General features: G+C 44.1%; 1 protein-coding gene across 1 annotated transcript in view; it reads right to left on the bottom strand.

Moving 5' to 3' along the window:
• Nucleotides 1-25,258, bottom strand: part of plxdc2b (plexin domain containing 2b) — a 171,133-nt gene that overhangs the window by 45,037 nt on the left and 100,838 nt on the right. The window contains exons 3-5 of the mRNA XM_021562992.3: nucleotides 16,848-16,994; nucleotides 14,901-14,970; nucleotides 4,087-4,209 (exon numbers count right to left, since the gene is read on the bottom strand). Coding sequence (XP_021418667.1) covers nucleotides 4,087-4,209; nucleotides 14,901-14,970; nucleotides 16,848-16,994 — 340 coding nt within the window. The remainder of the gene's footprint in view (nucleotides 1-4,086; nucleotides 4,210-14,900; nucleotides 14,971-16,847; nucleotides 16,995-25,258) is intronic.

The following is a 25,258-nucleotide window of genomic DNA, read 5'->3' as shown; positions in this document are numbered from 1 at the left end:
TGAGTTGTGACGTGTCTTCTCTGATACCACAGTCTCACCTTCTCAGATTATAAAAGATACATGTAAGCCTAGTAAACTCAGCAAAAAAAAGAAGCGTCCTCTCACTGTCAACTGCGTTTATTTTCAGCAAACTTAACGTGCAAATATTTGTATGAACATTAGATTCAACAACAGACATAAACTGAACAAGTTCCACAGACATGTGACTAACAGAAATTGAATAATGTGCCCCTGGACAAAGGGGGGTCAAAGTCAAAAGTAGCAGTCAGTATCTGGTGTGGCCACCAGCTGCATTAAGTACTGCAGTGCATCTCCTCATGGACTGCACCAGAATTGCCAGTTCTTGCGGTGAGATGTTACCCCACACTTCCACCAAGGTTCCCGGACATTTCTGGGGGGAACGGCCCTAGCCCTCACCCTCCAATCCAACAAGTCGCAGACGTGCTCAATGGGATTGAGATCTGGGCTCTTCGCTGGCCATGGCATAAAACTGACATTCCTGTCTTGCAGGAAATCACGCACAGAATGAGCAATATGGCTGGTTGCTGGAGGGTCATGTTAGGATGAGCCTGCAGGAAGGGTACCACATGAGGGAGGAGGAAGTCTTCCCTGTAACACACAGCGTTGAGATTGCCTGCAATGACAACAAGCTCAGTCAGATGATTCTGTGACACACCGCCCCAGACCATGATGGACCCTCCACCTCCAAATCGATCCCGCTCCAGACTACAGGCCTCGGTGTAACGCTCATTCCTTCGTCGATAAACGTGAATCCGACCATCACCCCTGGTGAGACAAAACCACGTCTCATCAGTGAAGAAAACTTTTTGCCAGTCCTGTCGGGTCCAGCGACGGTGGGTTTGTGCCCATAGAAGATGTTGTTGGCGGTGAGGTATGGTGAGGAGCTGCCTTACAATAGGCCTACAAGCCTCTCTCAGCCTATTTTGGACAGTCTGAGCACTGATGTAGGGATTGTGCGTTCCTGGTGTACCTCGGGCAGTTGTTGTTGCCATCCTGTACCTGTCCCGCAGGTGTGATGTTCGGATGTACCGATCCTTTGCAGGTGTTGTTACACATGGTCTGCCATTGCGAGGACGATCAGCTGTCCATCCTGTCTCCCTGTAGCGCTGTCTTAGGCGTCTCACAGTACGGACATTACAATTTTTTGTCCTGGCCACGTCTGTAGCATGCCTAAGGCACGTTCACACAGATGAGCAGGGACCCTGGGCATCTTTCTTTTGGTGATTTTCAGAGTCAGTAGAAAGGCCTCTTTAGTGTCCTACGTTTTCATAACTGTGACCTTAATTGCCTACCGTGTGTAAGCTGTTAGTGTCTTAACAACCGTTCCACAGGTGCACGTTCATTAATTGTTTATGCTTCATTGAACAAGCACGGAAACGATGTTTAAACCCTTTACAATGAAGATCTGTTAAGTTATTTGGATTCATACGACTTATATTTGAAAGACAGGGTCCTGAAAAAAGGGACGTTTCTTTTTTTGCTGAGTTTATATTCCAGTTAACAAAACTCCTTGCAACATACAGGACACATTTCATTATTTTTGAAGAATCAGGAGGAAGCTCACATGAAGTACTCTGCACTGGATGGGTGTGTGTGTGGCGGGGTGGGTTGAAATCATTTCAATATTCAAATAGTATCCTTTTTTGTTGTTGTCGGATATCAGTATTTTCGCAATACATTCGTGTTTTTTTTAAACGCACATTTTTAACCTGAGCACTGCTGCGCGTGGTAGAGGCTGGCGCTCTATTGCTGCAGCTGTGCCTGCAGAGGTTATATGGGGCGGTGTGTGTAGCGAGCAGAGGGAGCTAGAGCGAGAGAGAGAGACGCCAAGGCAACTCGGCTACAGCCAAGACTATCTAACTTGTAGCAGCCACAACGTTATTCATCATCCCACATAACAGTGCCTGTCTTGACTGGAGTAGCGAGGCTGATTGAAGACACATGCTGCGCTTTCTCCCCAACCCCATTCAGATAAAACAGCCTACCTGTTGGTTGCTCATTGTAGCCTTCACGCTAACTTTTAGAGCTTTTTTGTTTGTTTTTTGTTCCATCGTTGCATTACGTTAGTGAACTCTCACGCCATTTGCTACACATTGAGCCTCTTTGCCGCTCTGATTGGACAACATAAACAACAAGACAGGTGAAGGCTACCGGTCTTTTGGTGGGGCGCACGTGCATGTCAAAAACTACACTGAAAAGTTTGTTATTTTATTCAGTGAATCATTTGAAATGTCATGGTATATCCTTGTATATAACAATGTGACATGGATATTGTCATTTAATTTAGAAAAAGCAATCTGGTTAAAAGAGGCCTGTTTTCTCTCCAAAAATGTATTTGAACACTAACATCCCGTTCAGATATTCAAATAACCACGCACATCCCTACCCTGGGTGCAAACCTCACGTTCCTCCCCATGCTGTTTTGATTTAGTGTGGACTTTGGAGAGCCTTTGGATGTGAAAGTGATGCCTTTGCTCTCCCATGCAGCCAGACAGTCATTTGGCCAGGAGCCAGAGCAATAAAGGTTTGTTAACATAAGTAATCAATTTTTCCATCACACAGCCTGAACCTCTCTCCCGTCCAAAGTAAAGTGGGGATTTCGTTTCTCTGCTGACAGCTAGGAGTACTGCAGCTGTAGTGCTACAGGAAACCCCATAATATCCACACCTGGCCTCCAGAAGGCTTATGCATGAGGCTGATGCTACAGGATCCTCGATGACCTGGCCGGGGCATGGGGCCGCATGCTTGATGTAGAGAGGACAGGAATCGAGGCAGGGCATGTCAGTGGCCGCGTCCCAAATGGCACCCTATTCCCTCTATGGGAAATTGGGGTGCCCTATGTGCCCTGGTCAAACGTGGTGCACTGTATAGGGAATAGGGTGCCATTTGGGATGCAAGCCAGCGGTTGTCACAGTAACCCTGTCTGTTCTGAATACTCTCTCTATCTGACTGAGAATGGGTCCTGGCTAGAACAGTGTACGGGGGGCTGGGAACGCAACGCTACTCTGCTTGGATTCTGTTTTGGGTGGGGAAGGAGGGAGGGAGAGAGGGGGCAATTGAGGGTAAATTGAAGACGTGTAGAGGTAGACAGAGGTATAGGTAGATTGGAGGAGGGAAAAGAGAGTAGTGTGGCTACTCCTTGTTGGCCGTGTGAGTTCCACCAGTCAGCGCTATAAAAGGTAAGCCTAATAGAAGTCCGGAGCCTACTTAAAATGCATTGAGTTCAGGGAGAAAGCAGCCGTGCTATCTGGGGCTCCCTCTTCTAAAAATACACACTGGGTGAGAATGAGTGCACTGCACAAGCTGGCCTTGTTTTTCCCTAAAATGGCTTATATGCTGCAGAAAGTTAGGCAAAAAAAAATCTCTCGACACACTGGGAATAGTGTACTAGTCGGCAGGGGGACGATGACTGCATAGGGCTCGAAAATGTTGAAAACACATAGACACAACTTCTTACAACGTTGAATACTTCTTAAAGTGCGAAAGAGAGGCTGTCAGTGGGTCCCCATGGGGGGCTACATTTAAAGTAGATGAATCAGGTTTTAATTGGATGTGTATGAGGTAGAGAGGCAAGGCTGAGGTTCCCGTCTACATGCAGCCTTGGCAGGCCACTGCCTGATGGATGGACTGGTAAAGAGCATCTAGGCTGGGTATCGATCAGCTGCCACACTGCCTAACCCATGATGGAAAAGGTCCACTGGAAAAGGTCATTCAGCTGGTCAGTCACTAGCTGCGTCCTAAATGACACCCTATCCCCGAAATAGGATATAGGGTGCCATTTGGGAGGCAGACACTGATTTGGGGAGATTTGCCATGGAGGCCATGATTCCAACCATAAGATTGACCTGTTTTTGAAAGAGCCCATTATTAGGTTTTCCTTTTCCCACCAATAGTCTGTGCTTCTGGCGCAGTTCGTCATGTGCTCCAGCATGCCTTTGAGAGCCATGGGTCTCAGCTTTGCATCTTGCAAGTTACGCACTTCTGTCAGAAGTGGGATCTTGTAGCTGGAGTTGCTAATATCTTAAGGACAGAGCACAGAAAAACTAGGGACTGAATGCCACGTACCATTGTCAAAGTAGATGACGGTTGAGTTCCTGGAGACACTGGGATCAAAGTTGGCCATGAGGGGGGCGATGTACTGGGTGGCCGTCAGCATCCTGTGGACCACATCACCCGTGTAGATGAACCCTGAGGAAGTAACACAGAGCAGATAGTACTCATTATATACGACAGTCGCCACCACGCAACAAGTCAGCATGTAAACGACTGAGGGCCTACTATTATATTCCACTCATTCAAGGTCTCTCTCGCTCTCACATATCAAGGTCAGACAGGTGCTGCCCCCTTTCGGGCCAGGTGCAGTCCAATAAACCACCGAACTTCAGCAAGTCAAGATGCATGTCTGTTCATCTTTCCACACGTTTACAAAAATGGTCCATCATATCCCCGCTGACCCCCAGCCACTGGCCTCCTAACCCCCCACCTGCATCAGCTGCTTGGTCCTGCTGATTAATTAGCTAATTATATTACATACAATAAAACCTGAAGGGCTTCAAAGAGGAAATGCTGATTTAGCGGAGTAAATTCCACTCATCATATAATGGAGTTTCTCAGTCATGTTCCCTGGCGAAGCTTCCCTCTCTGCCTGACAGTCTCAAACCGGACACGCAGGCACGCACGCACACACACGCACGCACACACACACACAGTCAGTGACAATAAGGACTTTGTTAAGGGCTTCCACTCTGTTCAGTCGCACAACAAGGTGGTGTTTGTATGACAGGTTAGAGTCACAGAGGTCTGTTTCTTCTTCAGCCATTAGAGACAGTTAGAAGGCTGGCGAAAAGGTACGCCTGCTGCTTTCTCACTCAGCTTTTCCACAGTGTGTGTGTGTGTGTGTGTGTGTGAGAGTGTGTGTGTTTACTCGCATCGTCTAAATACAGCTCCATCAGAGAGGACATCAATCGAAAAAGGTTGTCCTTTGTTGCTCAGTTGGTAGAGCACGGTGGGTTTGATTCCTGTGACCACCCATACGTTAAACGCATGCACACATGGCTGTAAGTTGCTTCGGATGAACGCATCTGGCTGAAACTTTTGTTCAGCAAGAAAAAGCGGGAAAAAAAAATTGGAGGGGGTGTTCTTCAAAAGGTCACTCATAGCTGCAGCCATTTCGTGTCACCATATGTCTTCACCAACAGCAGACGGGCTGTAAAGAAAACAACACATTACGACAGAGGCCAAGAACACGGCCCCTCCCAGTGAGAAATCAATCCTGTCCTTAAGGGCCGCACAGTCAAGTGCAGCCCCCATCCAGATGTGTGTGTGTGTTTGTACGCGTGTGTGCCCCCACCCAGTGCAGTCAGCAGAGCACAGAGCTGTGGAGATACAGGAGAACGGGAGGATAGAAGGAGGAGGGGGAGTTGAGTGACTACAGTAAGCCTACCTGTCGGTCTACTAGGTAAACATGGGGGAGGGAGGGAAAGACATTTATAGTTTTTCTCAATTGCTAAAACACCATTTCTGAAACCTTGCTCCATTTCCTGAAAACATTAAATACAAAACCTCATCTTCAAGCACTATTTACATAACCTCTGACTCCTCTTGCAAAATAAAACATTCGCCTCAAAACAGTTTTACCTGTGTTCAAAATCAAACACTGCTCTCAAATCATAAACAAAGTGATCAAAATGATATACACTCTCAAGCAGTCAGTAAACAATACACAGAAAAATAGAAAACACATTGTTCAAAACATAACATTTTCAGGGAGAATCACATTTTTTATCTAAAAAAATATTCATATTTTTTCGTCATTGTCTTTTGATGAACGAAAACATTGCTCTATCATAGTAGCTCAAAATTGATCACAAATTACTACTCTGCTTTGCTCTTCGCAATTTTGTTTTTTGTTCTTCCTCCTCCTTGTACCCCTATTTTTACAGTACAGGACCCTGGATCTCACAAACGTGTCCTTTGTCTCTGTGATACTGTAATTCTTGTTCTTTGTTGATATGAACCTGCAACCAGTCAAAATCTATTGAGCAGTCAATACTGTTAATAAATGGAAAGCACAATGTCCAGGGCCATACAATTTGTCCATTGTACAGTATCCAGCCTACAATGCACTGTACTACAGTATCCATTCTCAGACTCTCTCCTTCCCACCTTCAACAACCTGTTTGCTCTCTGAACTGGCTTATATTGGTTGTGTCCCAGCATTTGAAACAGGTTAAATCAATTTTGAGCAGTTGTGTTCAATCAATGATATGTCTTCTCTATTTGTATTTGATTGTTGCCACTTGTGTTTACCAGTATGGATGACATGTGCATTAGAGTGCAGAATGTGTTTTGAGAATAAGAATGTGTTTAGAGTTTTGCTGAAAAGTCTAAGTGAGATCTGCAAATTGTGTTTAACCATGTGAAATGGTTTAAGGTATTGACAACAGACTGCATAATTAGCTAAATGAGTCCAGGCAACTGAGAACTTTGTTCAGCCAATGGGTTTTAGTGTTTTAGCAATTGAGAAAAATTGTAACAAGAGATAAGAGGATGGAGGTTTGGGGCTTCTCTCTCTCTCTCTCTCTCTCTCTCTCTCTCTCTCTCTCTCTCTCTCTCTCTCTCTCTCTCTCTCTCTCTCTCTCTCTCTCTCTCTCTCTCTCTCTCTCTCTCTCTCTCTCTCTCTCTCTCTCTCTCTCTCTCTCTCTCTCTCTCTCTCTCTCTCTCTCTCTCTCTCTCTCTCTCTCTCTCTCTCTCTCTCTCTCTCTCTCTCTCTCTCTCTCTCTCTCTCTCTCTCTCTCTCTCTCTCTCTCTCTCTCTCTCTCTCTCAATTCAGTTCAATGGCTTTACTGGCATGGGAAACATATGTTAACATTGCCAAAGCAATGTAGATAATAAGCAAAAGTGAAACAAACAAAAATGAACAGTAAACATTACACTCACAAAAGTTCCAAAATAATTAAGTCATTTCAAATGTTCTCTCTCTCTCTCGCTCTCTCTCGCTCTCTCTCTCAACACACTGTGGAGTATGAGGAGAGAGGCTTTTCCTAAAAATCTATTGCAAACACAAAAACATTAAACCGACAGCCCGGGGAAAATACGACAGTCTCACAATACACTTAAGAGCAGACACCCAGAGAGAGAGAGCCATTCAATAGAGCAGGCTGTCAAATTCATTATGGCCGTCACTTTCAGGACGGTTGGGGGACTGGACAGTAGGAGTAAGAACAGCAGGGAATGAGAGAAAGAGAAAAAGGGGTGAGTGTGTGGGGCTGGAGCTGGTGAGCAAGAGAGGGAGAGAGAGAGAGAGAGAGAGAGAGAGAGAGAGAGAGAGAGAGGGGGAGAGAGAGAGAGAGAGAGAGAGAGAGAGAGAGAGAGAGAGAGACACAGAGACGGAGACGGATAGGGAGAGGGATAAGAGATGTTGTTCCATTTCTAGTTCCACCTTTGTTTACATGTTCTGGTATCAGGGAGTACTGTTCTGTATATAGAGGAAAAACAGGAATGGGCATTACCAGAACGTCTTGACCAAGCACTCTACTTTATTAAACATTTTGTCCAAACAACCCAATTGTTTTTCCATACTGAGGCTTTGTTAAGTTCTGGAGAGACTTCATAGGAGCAGCCAGCATAGGAGGAAGACACGCCTGCACGTGCACACACACACACACACACACACTCTTTCTATCTCTCCGTATTCGCCTTGAGCGCCTTATCTCACAAACAGCGGCCGAGAAAAACATCTCTTCAATTAAGGGAAAGGCTGCCCTCATTTTGTCTGTGTAATCATAATGACTGAGGCTTATCAGACACTAGAGGCACACACATAGAGAAAGCCTTTGTTAGCATAGGCTCACAGGAAGAGAGGAGAAACAACTGGACAAACTGCTGTCTCCATACGGAGTGACCACCTTGTGTCTCTCGGCTTCCTCCCCGTGTCTGTCTCCTTCTCTCTACTTCATCTGTTTGCCTGTTAGTGTGCAAGTGCTTGTGTGTGGCTAGAAGATATAGGTTGCGTGTGTGTGTGTGTGTGTGTGTGTTTATTGGCTGCCTTGTTATTCCACTGCATTCCACACTTAGAAAAAATGGTTCTAAAATGGTTCTTTGCAGAAGGATAGGCTTCTACCAATAACTGTTTTCATCTGAAGAACACTTTTTGGAAGACAAAAGTTATTTGTAAGGAAAATGTTTCTACCTAGAACCTTTAACATCCTAAGAACCGTATTAGGAAGTAGGGTTCCTCAAAGATTCTTTGGAAGGCAAGACGGGTTCTACATAGAACCCTTCTGAATCTAAATAAATGTTTTAATTGTAATTTTTTATTTAATTGAAATAGTGCCTGAGCATTAGTGTTTACCTCAGAGTTTGAGTAATCAAAGTCAAGTTTAAAAAGATAGGCGTGGGAATGTTTTAAACTGTACCTATATGGAACATTTGTGCATGTACAGTATCTGATATTCCCTTAATCATTTCAAATAACAGTACTAACACAGTTCAAATCAAATCAAATGTATTTATATAGCCCTTCGTACATCAGCTGATATCTCAAAGTGCTGTACAGAAACCCAGCCTAAAACCCCAAACAGCAAGCAATGCAGGTCTAGAAGCACAGTGGCTAGGAAAAACTCCCTAGAAAGGTCAAAACCTAGGAAGAAACCTAGAGAGGAACCAGGCTATGAGGGGTGGCCAGTCTTTTCGCTGATATAAGATGATATCTTTGCCATTATTTCTGTCTTGATTTAAATTTTTAGTGTTGATTCAGGAGTTAAATTAACTTAACACTCAGTGTTATACAAGAACCCCAGTGTTGTCTGTTGGTATTAATAACCAGAGTCAAGTGTGATTGTTTTACTCTACACAGAGTCAAAATGACACAATCAAAACCACACCCATCATTGTCATATTTCCCAGAATGCTCTATTGTAGGTTGATTTTCACAATTGCATCTATTAATATCTGTGTTTTTGCATGTACATTGATTGATTAATTAATGGTATGCTACTCAAATATAAATAACATAAATGTTTCTAACATAATCCAATCTGTTACTTGGATTTATTGCACCTGTTACTGCAATGGTTGTTCCACTTTAGATGATTAAGGCAGTCTCATTAATGAATCTTCCCCACCTTGGCAGTCGTTCTCAACGCACGTTCCAGGTGATTAAAAGTTCAAATCGTTGAATATCCTCACACTGGCTGGATTCCAATATGCATTACACATCACTTTGCAAGCCAAGCATAATGTGACTTGCAGGCCTGATGTGGAATGTAAACCAGGAGTTTCCTAACAACACTGACCTAGGGTATAAACTAAGCTCTCAAAGAAAGGCCTTATCATATACACCTACTCCTTCAAAGGTTTTTCTTTGTTTGGGACTATTTTCTACATTGTAGAATAGTAGTGAAGATACAAGAAAAACCCTTGAATGAGTAGGTGTTCTAAAACTTTAGAACAGTAGTGTATGTAATGTATTGTCAGAGTTTCATTTTAAAGGCTAATAAGGTTGGTCGAAGCGTTCATAGAGGATTCTAGGAAGAACCTTTCAAAGGTAAAAGGGTTCTCAGTAGAACCCTTCATAGAGGGTTTAAGGAAGAACCTTTGGATTGTTTTTACACTGCTGCTACTCGCTGTTTATTATCTATGCATAGTCACTTTACAAATACCGGTACCCCCTGTATGTAGCCTAGTTATTGTTATGTCATTTTTTTTGTCTTACTTTTTTTTTAAATTATTTTTTTTCTTTAGTTTATTAGGTAAATATTTTCTTAACTATTTCTTGAACTGCATTGTTGGTCAAGGGCTTGTAAGTAAGCATTTCACGGTAAGGTCTACTATATATCACGTTCTGACCATAGTTCTTGTGTGTTTTCCTTGTTTTAGTGTTGGTCAGGACGTGAGCTGGGTGGTCATTCTATGTTGTGTGTCTGATTTGTCTGTTTCTATGTTTGGCCTGATATTGTTCTCAATCAGAGGCAGGTGTTAGTCATTGTCTCTGATTGGAAACATATTTAGGTAGCCTGTTTTGTGTTGGGATTTGTGGGTGGTTATTTCCGTGTCTGTGTTTGTTTCACCACACATGACTGTTTTCGGTTTTCACATTTATTGTTTTGTATATTTGTAGTGTTTTCTCGGTATTCGTCTTTATTAAAGATGTTTAACCCTAACCACGCTGCGTTTTGGTCCGCCTCTCCTTCCCAGGAAGAAAGCCGTTACACTATACCTGTTGTATTCGGCGCATGTGACAAATCAAATTTGATTTGATTTGATTTAGATGATAAAGGGTTATTGGTAGAACCGTTACAGAGGGTTCTATGGGGAACCACCAACTGAAGAACCCTACCGCTTGTTCTAGGAGTGCACACACGTCAGCCCGGTGGTTATCCTCCCTTAAAATAAAGTATGTGTCCCAAATGGCAAACTATTCCCTTTATAGTGCATTACTTTTGACCAGGGCCCATCACTAAAAAGGGAATAGGATGCTATTTGTGATGCAACCAAAGCCTACAACCATAGCGTGCCTGGAGAAATACTGAGCCGCTGAACCCAATGCATGTGTGTATGGTGGAATCTGGAGCTGAGGGTGACGTGTATGTGTGTGTGCGTGTGTCTGTTTCAGCGTTTTGACAGGGGGCCAGTTCTGGGCCAGTTAAGACATCACACTGCTGGGTTTCTACCCTGACTGTCTATGACAGCTGGGGTTACGGAGGGATCAGATCACAGATCCCCACCCTGTGTCCCAAATGGCACTCTATTATATAGTGCACTACTTCTGACCAGGTAGGGAATAGGGTGCCGCTTGGGACCGATAAGACCGGTCTCTAAGCGCTACAACCTCCTACCCTCTAGACACTTCTCTACATTTGGCTCCAGCAGCACTAACAACACTTCACGTCACAACAACACTTCTTGTGTGACTTCTGTTATTAGGTGATCCATTTCTAAGTGTTGAAGCAACACCATGTCAGGACACCACTTCGTTTGATCATGTGCTATGTGACTTGTCTGTAAACGTGCCTGACCTCTGTGTTGACCCCTATTCTCAGTGTGGCTGAGACACGTCTCAACTCAACTCTACACACTGAGTGTGCAAAGCATTCAGAACGCCTTCCTAATTTCCCCACAGAAAAGATCTCAACTCGTCGGGGCATGGACTCTACGAGGTGTCGAAAGCGTTCCACAGGGATGCTGGCTCATGTGTACTCCAATGCTTCACCACAGTTAGGTCTAGTTAGCTGGATGTCCTTTGGGTGGTGGATCATTCTTGATACACACAGGAAACCCTGCAGTCCCTGCTCCAAACCGTTGTGCCAGGCACCTAATACCATACCCCATTCAAAGGCCCTTGAATATCTTGTCTTGCCCATTCATCCTCTGAATGGCACACATACACAATCCATGTCTCAATTGTCTCAAGGCTTCACAAGGACTCTTTAACCCGTCTCCTCCCCTTCATCTACACTGACTGAAAGTGGATTTAACAAGTGACATCAATAAGGGATCATAGCTTTCACCTGGATGGTCTGTCATGGAATGAGCAGGTGTTCATAATGTTTTCTACACTCAGTTGATGTGCGGTGTCCATAATAGGACTACTGCTCAGACTGTGGCTGTCCTAATATGGACAGCTTAGTACTGTTCCTGTCCCATCCCCTTCCTGGCTGCATGCAGGGCCATATGTCTCCAGCCTTAGACCCACACCATCCCACACTGTCTCTCTAGCTCACAGGAGGGTAACACAATTCCAATGGAGGAACGGAAGGTTGGAGCAGGGTTGAGCTGGAGGGGTGGAACGGCCAGCAAAATGGATACATGAGCTGGGAGGGGGAGGAGAGGAAGGAGGGAGGGAGGGAGGAAAAGAGGATGATAGAGGGATGAAGGGAGGGGTAAGACACTGAAATGGAGGTGTGTGAACAGGGATTTACAGAGGCAGAGTCCTGGAGCCTGCGGTGAGCTGATAGCCGTTCCTACTCCCCTCTTCTCCATCACTCCGTGTCTCTCTGGAGAAATGCAGGGACTCTTTATCTACTGTGGGGTGGCTGCTAGCTGCTAACAGCATTTTCCAGCATCCCAAATGGCAACCTATTCCCTATATGGTGCACTACTTTTGACCAGAAACCTATGGGCTCTGGTCAAAAGTAGTCAAAAGTAGTGCACTTAGTTGGGAACAGGGTTCCATTTGGGACACACAACTATTCATCTCTCATGACTGCAACACTGTTCTGGAAGCTCCATGCTTTACAGGATAGCTCTGAGGTAGTGAGATATACTATAGCTAGGGAAGAACATTCACCTTGTCCAGTAATAGTCTTTAAGAAATCACGAAAAATATATATTCGCATGATGATAATGGCGATTGTGATTTATTTTCTTCCATTATGATTACAGTCTAATGTCAGCATACATTGCTGGAATAGTTGGGTACGGTTAAAGCATGACTCCTTGATGTGATAATAGCCACTGAAGACGTTGTGGTTTCACCCTCAGTCTCGGTGGAAAATACTCTTCCTCCTCCTCCTCCCTTCCCCTCCTTTCTTCTCCTCCTCCTTCCTACACCTCCCCTTCCTCCTTCCTTCACCTCCCTAGTGCTTTTGGAACATTTGCTAACACACTCGCCTCTTTTGTAATGTGTCTGACTTGCTCTGGTCCATTACACAAACAAACACACCCCACACCCACAGATACAGAAAGCAGGAAGCGTTGTCATAATTGTATTATTTTCTTCTTAATATTCATACTGTCATATCACTCCTATTTCACATGTATATCAATGGGTTATTATATCACTCCTATTTCACATGTATATCAATGGGTTATTATATCACTCCTATTTCACATGTATATCAATGGGTTATTATATCACTCTTATTTCACATGGATATCAATGGATTATTATTCCAGCACTTGGCAGTGCAGGTCCTTTTCCAAATCCATATTCTGGTCTGGTTCTCTCTCCAACACAATCTGCATCCCAAATGGCACCCTATTCCCTATACAGTGCACTCCGTTTGACCAGAGCCCTGATCTAAAGTAGTGCACTATGTAGGGAATAGGGAGCCACTTGGGACGTATTCCAGGACCGGCTGGTATTGCTGAGTGTTGGGTACTGGGAGTGGTGGTGGTTTTCTCCAGGTCTAGCAGACTGGCCACTGGTGCTGAGTGTTGTAAGTGGTTTTGTACCATTCTAACTGGCTGCCTGGAAGACTTGTGCTGAGGGCTGTTAGTGGTTTTGTACTGCGGTCTGTGCCAGATGAGAGTTTTCAAAGCTCAATTTGTTTGGCTGGCCTGGCAGTCGACAGACTGTGACGAGACGAGATAAATAACCTTCTGTTTGACCCTTTACACTTCTCAGCATTCAGATATCAATCACACACACACACACACACACACACACACACACACACACACACAGGTACAAACAAACAGAATCAAAAACACAAGCACACACACGCGAGAGAGAACATGTACACACATGCATGCACCCACGCACACACACACACACACACACTAAATGCTTCTGTACACCAGCAATGATTTCTCTAACCTCATTACAAACTCTTCTAAACCCTGGAGCAATAAAGCAATGGCTGTATAATTAAGCAATGAGGCCAGGGGGGGTGCGGTATATGGCCAATATAACACAGCTAAGGGCTGTTCTTAAGTAAAACGCAATGTGGAGTGGATACAGACCTTAGCCGTGGTATATTGGTTATATACCACAAACCCCGAGGTGCCTTATTGCTATTATAAACTGGTTTCCAAGGTCTGATATACCACGGCTTTCAAGCAATCATCATTCAGGGCTCGAGCCACCCAGTTTATAATATGCCATGTAGAATTGCAATGATAATTCAGACTGCTACCAAATAAAAGTCAAGCACATGTATATCAATGGGTTATTATATCACTCCTTCATACTCATCGCCAAACCCACTGGCTACAGGTTATCTACAAGTCTCTGCTAGGTAAAGCCCTGCCTTATCTCAGCTCACTGTACACCATAGCAGCACCCACTCGTAGCACGCGCTCCAGCAGGTATATCTCACTGGTCACCCCCAAAGCCAATTCTTCCTTTGGTCGCCTTTCCTTCCAGTTCTGCCAATGACTGGAACGAACTACAAACATCTCTGAAGCTGGAGACTCATATCACCCTCACTAGCTTTAAGCAGCAGCTGTCAGAGCAGCTCACAGATCACTGCACCTGTAAATAGCCCATCTGTAAACAGCCCATCTATCTACCTACCTCATCCCCATACTGTATTTATTTATTTATCTTGCTCCTTTGCACCCCAGTATCTCTACTTGCACATTCATCTTCTGCACATCTACCATTCCAGTGTGTAATTGCTATATTGTAATTACTTCACCACCATGGCCTATTTATTGCCTATTACTCCCTTATTGCCTATTACTCCATTATTGCCTATTACTCCCTTATTGCCTATTACTCCCTTATTGCCTATTACTCCCTTATTGCCTATTACTCCCTTATTGCCTATTACTCCCTTATTGCCTATTACTCCCTTATTGCCTATTACTCCCTTATTGCCTATTACACCCGTATCTTACCTCATTTGCGCTCACTGTATATATTCTTTTTTTCTACTGTATTATTGACTATGTTTTGTTTATTCCATGTGTAACTCTGTGTTGTTGCATGTGTCGAATTGCTACGCTTTATCTTGGCCAGGTCGCAGTTGCAAATGAGAACTTGTTCTCAACTAGCCTACCTGGTTAAATAAAGGTGAAATAACATTTTAATAAATAAATAAACAAACACGCGCGCACGCATGCACCGACACACACCATTTCACTTTTGCTGGCATTCATTCGATCTCCCTCAATCACGACAACATTAACTCAGGAAGAGGTTGTTCACTTACCACCAGTTGCCACGGTGAGATCACGCAGGAAATGTCCATAAAAGGGGAAATCGAAGGATAGATTGACTCTCTGCACGAAGGGGGAAAAAAACACAAGACCCGGGTCAGAAAGAGAGCTCCAAAAAGACGTAAGATAAGACTGAAAAAGACATTAGGATAAAACTTCAGTCTCAGACAGAGAAAGAACATTCTTCTGCTCAACCTTTCTCAGTCAGCTAGGGTAGCTGACTATTCATTTTACCACAAGCCACGTTATGATTTGTTTTTAAGCAAACATACATCTCCCAGGATAAAATACAATGCTGTGGTTATGGAAACCAAAACATTTCTGAGTTCATACATTTTTATAAAACATTCTTTACACACCCTTCCTAGAGCTTGAACATAAAAGAACATGCTTTTTCCAATGAGCTCACAGAGTGAAACGCAATGTGCACACTCATTTATGTGCAAAACAAGATTAGTACCAAAATGTTCCCGACCAATTACTGAAAAATGAGTTTGATAACAAGTAAAAAAAAAACTTAATGAGCTGACTACAGTGTATTTATATTATATTTCTATATTTCTATTGATTCACTACTTTTGTCCAGGGCCCATAGGACTGTTTATAGGGAATAGGGTGGATAACTCCATGGTAAACATGGCAACATAATCCAGGATTAGGCCAGGGGGACTAATGCTGCGGCCAACCACAGTCAATTACCATGACTAAACACAGTCGTTCAACAGCTTAGCTCCTACGCTTTATTTTGATGAATTTGCTTGTTTTACGATTCCATTGGCTGATTATGTTCTGTGGGTATTCCAACACACTGGGGCTGGCACAACGCGGTGCCAGAAATCAACACTGCTAACAGTGAGACTTCCTTCTCCTCCTTCTAAGACACGTTGTTAAACACGGAAGTCACATTTCTGGCCCACTAGTCTCCTTATGGTAATCTCTGGGGGTGGTGTCCCAAACGGCATCCTATCCTATATAGTGTGCTACTCAGGTCAAAGAGCACTACTTGGGAAATAGTGTGCAAAGGGATGCATCCTCTGCGTATGCCCTGCTCAGCGAAGGTCCTTGTCAGTTTGGCTGAATGGGGTTTGGTACAGCTGGCTGGGCTGGCTGGCACTACTATCCCCAGGTCAAATGGCTTGTGTCTGATGTGATGTCGCGGTCAGTGTGGTCTGTTTCTCTCCCTCTCTTCTTCTCTCCTGCTTCAATGACCATTCACTTTGGGTATTCATGTCCAGCATCCAACATATTGATTCTCTGGACACAGTCTAAGCGTACGTCGCAAATGACGCCCTTTTCCCTATGTAGTGCATTACTTTTGACCAGGGCCCAGAGGTCAAAAGTAGTGCACTATGTAGGGAATAGGGTGCCATTTGGGACATACGCTGAGAAAACTTCCCAATACCACTTGCTCGGTTCATTCACTATGGAAGAATAAGGAAAGCTGCACTCTCCATAACCCTCTCCAATTAAAAGGGAAGCCTTGCCCCAGTTTGTATGGCTTAATCCATTATCCAGTGACTGAAGGGGAGAATACACAATGCACCACTCCATTTTGTGTCTTTACTCATTGTTTCATTGTTTACCCCCATCCTCCCTCCTTCCCTCCTCCCTCCTTCATGCCACCCTGTTCTCTGTCTCCTGACTGTACAAGGACCTGATACAAAGCCCAAAGCAGAGGTAGTGAATTTTTCCCTAGTTGCAGATCTAGGATCAGCTTCCCCTCCCCCAATCCTAACCTTAACCATTAGTTGGCTCAAGATCACTGACCCAAGATCATTGTCTACAGAAACTTCACCCTACTGCTGCAGGGTGCAGCTCCCGCTGCAGAGTCTGTCCAGTTGAAAGTCATTATGAGTCTATTTCATATCAAATCATCCCAAGTCATTCCAGGTATCTCCATTTTTCCACATAATCAGAATCTGAGAGGAAGGTTGTCTTACCGCAGCTTGCCTGTGAGTGTTGGACAAAATGCCATGGATCTTCACCTTCTCCTTGTCCATCTGGTCAACGTTTACCCACAAGTCCTTGCTGATGGGGTCCGTGGGGCCGTAGGTCTTTGATGTGTAGTAGTTGTGATCTGTGTCCTCCTATTGGACACAAAACAAAAACACTGGTTAGTTCCACTTTATTTGGAGTGTCCCGTTACAAACAGCCTATAGATGTTCCTATATTGGAACGAAACAAAAGCATTGATTCAATAAGTGACCATTTGTCGATATTAATATACTAAAACAAGAGCTGTGGTTCGTAGCTTGAGATTTATGAAAGGCCATCAAAACGTTGTTAGGCAGGGAGTGATATTATTGAATGAGGGTGGATGTAACCCTGTGCTCCGAATGATTTACTAAAATAGAGCCTCTGCTCCTTCATGTACATTGAGTCAGCTTTACGTGGGACGTTTTCTAGCCAGACAGAAACATCTCTCTGTCTCTCTAAATAATCCCTTGGCTTCAAAATGAACTGCAAAAGCATGGAAGACTAGTCTGAAATGATAACAGTTACAGTTAAATATATGACTACCATTCATAGTAATTGAGTTAAACCTATAGAACTGTTTTGATATCCATTGTATAATATACTTGTAAAAATGTTGATGACAGGTGTTATGAAAACAGTGTACGTGTGTGTTGACATATGATTTGAGTACACACACAAAGACAACAAGTGTAGACCTCACCGTGAAATGCTTACTTACAAGCCCTTAACCAACAGTGCAGTTCAAGAAGAGTTTATGTACCAAATAAATTAAAGTAAAAAATAAATGTTCAGCAGTTTTATGGATTGGGGGTTAAGGAGCTGTTAAGGAGCCTTTTGGTCCTAGACTTGGAGCGCTGGTACCACTTGCCGTGCGGTAGCATAGAAAGCATTGGCGTATCCAAGATGGCGTATACATATATGAAGAAAAATATATACACATGGGACAAGACAAACAGATGCTACGCCATATATATATATATATATATATATACTTTTTTTTAAAATCTCAATTTCCATCGGACTGAACATACTCTCCTGCAACCCGCCTCACCCAATGTGGAACGGTCCTGCTATTTTTTACACTTTAGAACCGGAACCCGCATCAGAAGCTAGCCGGCTAACTAGCTACTAGCTAGCAGTCAGTTAGCCATTGCTAGCGGTCATCACCGTTAACTCGGACAACAGCCCTGCTTGATATCAACCCAGAGCAAGCATATTGGACTGCTTTTTCTCTACCACATCTCTGGATTCCTATCGCAAGCTCTGAACCTTTACACCAGACATTTGACATTTACAACAGACATTTGCATCCTGTAGCACTAATTCCAAAAAGTTTTGGGACACTGTAAAGTCCTTGGAGAATAAGATCACCTCCTCCCAGCTGCCCACTGCACTGTGGATAGGAAACATTGTCACCACCAATAAATCTACGATCATTTCAATAAGCATTTTTCTACGGCTGGCCATGCTTTCCACCTGGCTACCCCTACCCTGGCCAACATCTCAGAACCCCCTTCAGCAACTTTCCCAAGCCCCCCCCCCTCCCGCTCTCCTTCACCCAAATCCAGACAGCTGATGTTCTGGAAGAGCTGCAAAATCTGGACCCCTACAAATCAGCTGGGCTAAACAATCTGGACCCTCTCTTTCTAAAATTATCCTCAGAAATTGTTGCAACCCCTATTGTTGAAACCCCAAGCCTGTTCAACCTCTCTTTCATGTTGTCTGAAATCTCCAAAGTTTGGAAAGCTGCCGTGGTCATCCCCCTCTTCAAAGGGGGAGACACTCTAGACACAAACTGTTATAGACCTGTATCCATCCTGCCCTGCCTTTCTGAAGTCTTCGAAAGCCAAGTTAACAAACAGATCACCGAACATTTCGAGTCCCACTGTACCTTCTCCACGATGCAATCTGGTTTCCGAGCTAGTCAGGGGTCCACCTCAGCGAAGCTCAAAGTCCTAAATGATATCATAACCGCCATCGATAAAAGACAGTACTGTGCAGCCGTCTTCATCGACTTGGACAAGGCTTTCGACTCTGTCAATCACCGCATTCTTATCGACAGACTCAATAGCCTTGGCTTCTCAAATGACTGCCTCGCCTGGTTCACCAACTACTTCTCAGATAGAGTTCAACGTGTCAAATCGGAGGGCCTGTTGTCCAGACCTCTGGCAGTCTCTATGGGGGTGCCACAGGGTTCAATTCTTGTGCTGACAATTTTCTCTGTATATATCAATGATGTCGCTCTTGCTGCTGGTGATTCTCTGGTCCACCTTAAATTAAATCTAAATCTTCCTATTTCGCAACAAATCCTCCTTCACTCATGCTGACAAACATACCCTCGTAAAACTATCCTACCGATCCTTGACTTTGGCGATGTCATTTACAAATTAGCCTCCAACACTCTACTCAGCAAACTGGATGTAGTCTATGTAGTCTATGCAGTCTACCACAGTGCCATCCGTTTTGTCACCAAAGCCCCATATTCTACCCACCACTGCGACCTGTATGCTCTCGTTGGCTGGCCCTCACTACATATTCGTCGCCAAACCCACTGGCTCCAGGTCATCTATAAGTCTATGCTGGGTAAAAACCTATCTCAGCTCACTGGTCACCATGGCAACACCCACCCATAGCACACGCTCCAGCAGGTATATTTCACTGATCACCCCCAAAGCCAACACTTCCTTTGGCCTCCTTTCCTTCCAGTTCTCTGCTGCCAATGACACGGAACAGATTGCAAAAATCACTGAAGCTGGAGTCTTATATCTCCCTCTCTAACTTTAAGCATCAGCTGTCAGAGCAGCTTACAGATCACTGTACCTGTACACAGCCAATCTGTAAATAGCACACCCAACTACCTCATCCCCATATTGTTACTTATCATCTTCCTCCCCAGTATCTCTACTTGCACATCATCATCTGCACATCTATCACTCCAGTGTTAATGCTAAATTGTAATTATTTCGCCTCCATGGCCAATTTATTGCCTTACTCTTGTACATTTGCACACACTATACATAGATTTTCTATTGTGTTATTGACTGTACGTTTGTTTATGTGTAACTCTGTGTTGTTGTTTTTGTCGCACTGCTTTGCTTTACCTTGGCCAAGTCACAGTTGTAAATGAGAACTTGTTCTCAACTGGCCTACCTGATTAAATAAAGGTGAAATAAAAATAAAATACATTTAAAAAACAGCCTATGACTTGGGTGACTGGAGTCTCTGACAATTTTATGGGCTTTCCTCTGACACCGCCTATTGGTCCTGGATGGCAGGAAGCTTGGCCCCAGTGATGTACTACCCTCTGTATCGCCTACGGTCAAATGCCGAGCAGTTGGCATGCCAGGCGGTGATGCAACCTGTCAGGATGCTCTCGATGGTGTAGCTGTAGAACTTTTTAGGATCTGGGGACCCAATCCAAATCTTTTCAGTCTCCTGAGGGGGAAAAGGTTTTGTTGTGCCCTCTTCTTTTCCTCTGTCTTTTCTTCACACAAATTAAGTTATTTTTGGTCATAAGCAATGGTAGCAGCAACATTATGTACAAAATAAGTTTAAAAATAAGTTACAAACAACACAAAAAAACCTAACAAATAGCACAGTTGGTTAGGAACATGTAAAACGTCAGCCATCAGCACAATCTTATCAGTACTGTAGGCTTATGCATGCTTCTTCATTCTTCTTCATGTGTTCCATTTGGGCCCAGTCAGCATCTGAAGTGGTCATAATGGCTGCTAATCAAATTAAGAAAGCCAGAAAGCATGACATCCTGCGCTCGTAAAAGCCTGGCTTATAGGCTAATGGAGTGCAAAAGTCATGTTTTTTAGCAGACACATTCATGAGGGCTTTTACGAGCAATGTGGACGCCACACGACTGGTTTTTACTGTTTCCTGTATGGAGTAAGCCGAACGCCCTGAGCTGCACCCCTATCTCTGCCTGCGTCCCAAATGGCACCTATTATCTACATAGGGCAATACTTTTGACGAGGGCCCATAGGGCTCTGGTTAAAAGTAGTGCATTATATATGGGACTGGGTGCCATTTGGGACAACAACTAACAGCTGGTAGAATGTTTTTTTAATGGGACATCTTCTCTCTGATCTGGGCATCTTGTAACGCACTAATACAAATAGGAGTGTTAAACCTGATTCAAGACATGTATAATATGGTACATCTGAAGCAAATGTATAAAAAATAAAGTATGAGACTCAAAATTGAGCTCAGGTGCATCCTGTTTCCATTGATCATCCAGTTTCTACAACTTTATTAGAATCCACCCGTGGTAACTTCAATTGATTGGACATGATATGGAAAGGCACATACCTGTCTTTTTAAGGACCCACAGTTGAAAGTGCATGGCGCTGGAGAACAAGGCTGATGTTTTACGTATTTCTAACAATTTTTTTTTTTTTTTTTTGCATTGTTTGTAACTTATTTTGTACATAATGTTGTTGCTGCCGTCTCTTATGACCGAAAATAACTTCTGGACATCAGAACTGTGATTACTCACCACGAACTGGCAGAATCCTTTTTTCCCTTTAGCGAGTCTGAAGAGCCCGACGTGAATGATATACCGCTTTCCCGGGAACAGGCCCAGATCCCCGTCATTTGCGTGAAGAGAAGGCAGAGAATTAGGGGCCAAAGGGCTGGCTGCCTTCTGAGAATTCATAGGCGATCGAATAAACCCCCACTTCCTTCCATTCTGCTAGCAAACGTGCAATCTTTGGAAAATAAACTAGATGACCTACGCGGAAGATTAAACTACCAACGGGATATTCAAAACTGGAATATCTTATGCTTCATGGAGTCGTGGCTGAACGACGACATTATCAACATACAGCTGGCTGGCTATACTCTGTATCGGCAGGATAGAACAGATATGTCTAGTAAGACAAGGGGCGACGGACTATGTATTTTTGTAAATAACAGCTGGTGCACGATATCTAAGGAAGTCTCAAGGTTTTGCTCATCTGAGGGAGAGTATCTCATGATAAGCTGTAGATCACACGATCTACCTAGAGAGTTTTCATCTGTATTTTTCGTAGCTGTCTACAGTGGGGAGAACAAGTATTTGATAACCTGCTAAATCAACAGTGTTTCCTACTCACAAAGCATGTAGAGGTCTGTCATTTTCATCATAGGTACACTTCAACTGTGAGAGACGGAATCTAAAACAAAAAAATCCAGAAAATCACATTGTATGATTTTTAAGTAATTAATTTGTATTTTATTGCATAACATAAGTATTTGATACATCAGAAAAGCAGAACTTAATATTTGGTACAGAAAGCTTTGTTTGCAATTACAGAGATCATACGTTTCCTGTAGTTCTTGACCAGGTTTGCACACACTGCAGCAGGGATTTTGGCCCACTCCTCCATACAGACCTCCTCCAGATCCTTCAGGTTTCGGGGCTGTCGCTGGGCAATACGGACTTTCAGCTCCCTCCAAAGATTTTCTATTGGGTTCAGGTCTGGAGACTGGCTAGGCCACTCCAGGACCTTGAGATGCTTCTTACGGAGCCACTCCTTAGTTGCCCTGGCTGTGTGTTTCGGGTCGTTGTCATGCTGGAAGACCCAGCCACAACCCATCTTCAATGCTCTTACTGAGGGAAGGAAGTTGTTGGCCAAGATCTCGCGATACATGGCCCCATCCATCCCCCCCTCAATACGGTGCAGTCGTCCTGTCCCCTTTGCAGAAAAGCATCCCCAAAGAATTATGTTTCCACCTTCATGCTTCACAGTTAGGATGGTGTTCTTGAGGTTGTACTCATCCTTCTTCTTCCTCCAAACACGGCGAGTGGAGTTTAGACCAAAAAGCTCTATTTTTGTCTCATCAGACCACATTACCTTCTCCCATTTTGGCAAACTTCAGACAGGCCTGGACATGCGCTGGCTTGAGCAGGGGGACCTTGCATGCGCTGCAGGATTTTAATCCATGACGGTGTAGTGTGTTACTAATGGTTTTCTTTGAGACTGTGGTCCCAGCTCTCTTCAGGCCATTGCCCAGGTCCTGCCGTGTAGTTCTGGGCTGATCCCTCACCTTCCTCATGGTCATTGATGCCCCACGAGGTGAGATCTTGCATGGAGCCCCAGACCGAGGGTGATTAACCGTCATCTTGAACTTCTTCCATTTTCTAATAATTGCGCCAACAGTTGTTGCCTTCTCACCAAGCTGCTTGCCTATTGTCCTGTAGCCCATCCCAGCCTTGTGAAGGTATACAATTGTATCCCTGATGTCCTTACACAGCTCTCTGGTCCTGGTCATTGTGGAGAGGTTGGAGTCTGTTTGATTGAGTGTGTGGACAGGTGTCTTTTATACAGGTAACGAGTTCAAACAGGTGCAGTTAATACAAGTAATGAGTGGGGAACTGGAGGGCTTCTTAAAGAAAAACTAACAGGTCTGTGAGAGCCGGAATTCTTACTGGTTGGTAGGTGATCAAATACTTATGTCATGCAATAAAATGCAAATTAATTATTTAAAAATCATACAATGTGATTTTCTGGATTTTTGTTTTAGATTCCGTCTCTCACAGTTGAAGTGTACCTATGATAAAAATTACAGACCTCTACATGCTTTGTAAGTAGGAAAACCTGCAAAATCGGCAGTGTATCAAATACTTGTTCTCCCCACTGTATATAGTAGATTTGCAGGGAATTACTTTTAAAATGGTAAAATTCTCTCTGCCCTATGGCAAAATGTGTAGAATTGTGTCTCCGAGGCCAAGAGGAGCACCTCTAAATTGCTATTGCGTTGTGTGTGTCGGCGGTGGCTATTAGCACCAATGCCCCGTCATTTCCCCTGTCAAGCTGCCTGCACCACCGCCATCCCTTTGCCCCACCTCCCCCTTCCAATATGCATCAATGTCTTCAGGACAAAGGCTAGTCTCTCACAGTTGAAGTGTACCTATGATAAAAATTACAGACCTCTACATGCTTTGTAAGTAGGAAAACCTGCAAAATCGGCAGTGTATCAAATACTTGTTCTCCCCACTGTATATACCACCACAGACTGATAATGGCACCAAGACTGACTGAATTAGCTGTATTCCACCATAAGCAAACAGGAAAACGCTCACCCATAGGCGGACCTCGTAGTGCCCGGAGACTTTAATGCAGGGAAACCTAAATCCGTATTACCAAATTTCTATCAGCATGTTAAATGTGCAACCAGAGGGGAAAAAACTCTGGACCACCTTTACTCTGCACACAGAGACGCATACAAAGCTCTCCATTTGACAAATCTGACCATACATCTATCCTCCTGATTCCTGCTTACAAGCTAAAATTAAAGCAGGAAGCACCAGTGACTCGATCAATAAAAACGTGGTCAGATGCAGCAGATGTTAAGCTACAGGACTGTTTTGCTAGCATAGACTGGAATATGTTCCGGGATTCCTATGATTGCATTGAGGGGTACCCCACAGCAGTCATTGGCTTCATCAATAAGTGTATCGATGACGCCGTCCCCACAGTGACCGCACGTACATACCCCAACCAGAAGCCATGGATTACAGGCAACATCCACACTGAGCAAAAGGCTAGAGCTGCCGCCTTCAAGGAGTGGGACTCTAACCCGGAAGCTTATAAGAAATCCCGCTATGCCCTCCAATGAACCATCAAACAGGCAAAGCATCAATACAGGACTAAGATTGAATCGTACTACCCTGTCTCTGATGCTCGTCGGATGTGGCAGGGCTTGCAAACCATTACAGACTACAAAGGGAAGCACAGCCGAGAGCTGCGCAGTGACATGAGCCTACCAGACGAGCTAAACTACTTCTATGCTCGCTTTGAGGTAAATAACACTGAAACATGCATGAGACAACCACCTGTTCCCGATGACTCACATCACGCTCCCCGCAGTCAATGTGAGTAAGACCTTTAAACAGGTCAACATTCACAAGGCCGCAAGAGCAGATGGATTACCAGGATGTGTACTGCGTGCATGCGCTGACCAACTTGCAAGTGTCTTCACTGACATTTTCAACCTCTCCCTGTCCGAGTCTAATACCAACATGTTTCAAGCAGACCACCATAGTCCCTGTGCCCAAGAACATTAAGGTAACCTGCCTAAATTACTACCGACCCGTAGCACTCACGTCTGTAGCCATGAAGTGCTTTGAAAGGCTGGTCATGGCTCACATCAACCGCAAGGCACTACAGAGGATAGTGCGTACGGCCCAGTACATCACTGGGGCCAAGCTTCCTGCCATCCAGGACCTCTATACCAGGAAGTGTCAGGGGAAGGCCCGAAAAATTGTCAAAGACTTCAGCCACCCTAGTCATGGACTGTTTTCTCTGCTACCGCACAGCAAGTCTAGGTCCAAGAGGCTTCTAAACAGCTTCTACACCCAAGCCATAAGACTCCTAAACAT

Source organism: Oncorhynchus mykiss, chromosome 15, assembly GCF_057628025.1.
Source record: "Oncorhynchus mykiss isolate SJ-2025 chromosome 15, ASM5762802v1, whole genome shotgun sequence".
Lineage (NCBI taxonomy): Eukaryota > Metazoa > Chordata > Actinopteri > Salmoniformes > Salmonidae > Oncorhynchus > Oncorhynchus mykiss.
The sequence above is the reverse complement of the archived record's forward strand: the minus strand, read 5'-3'. Positions and strand labels throughout refer to the sequence as shown.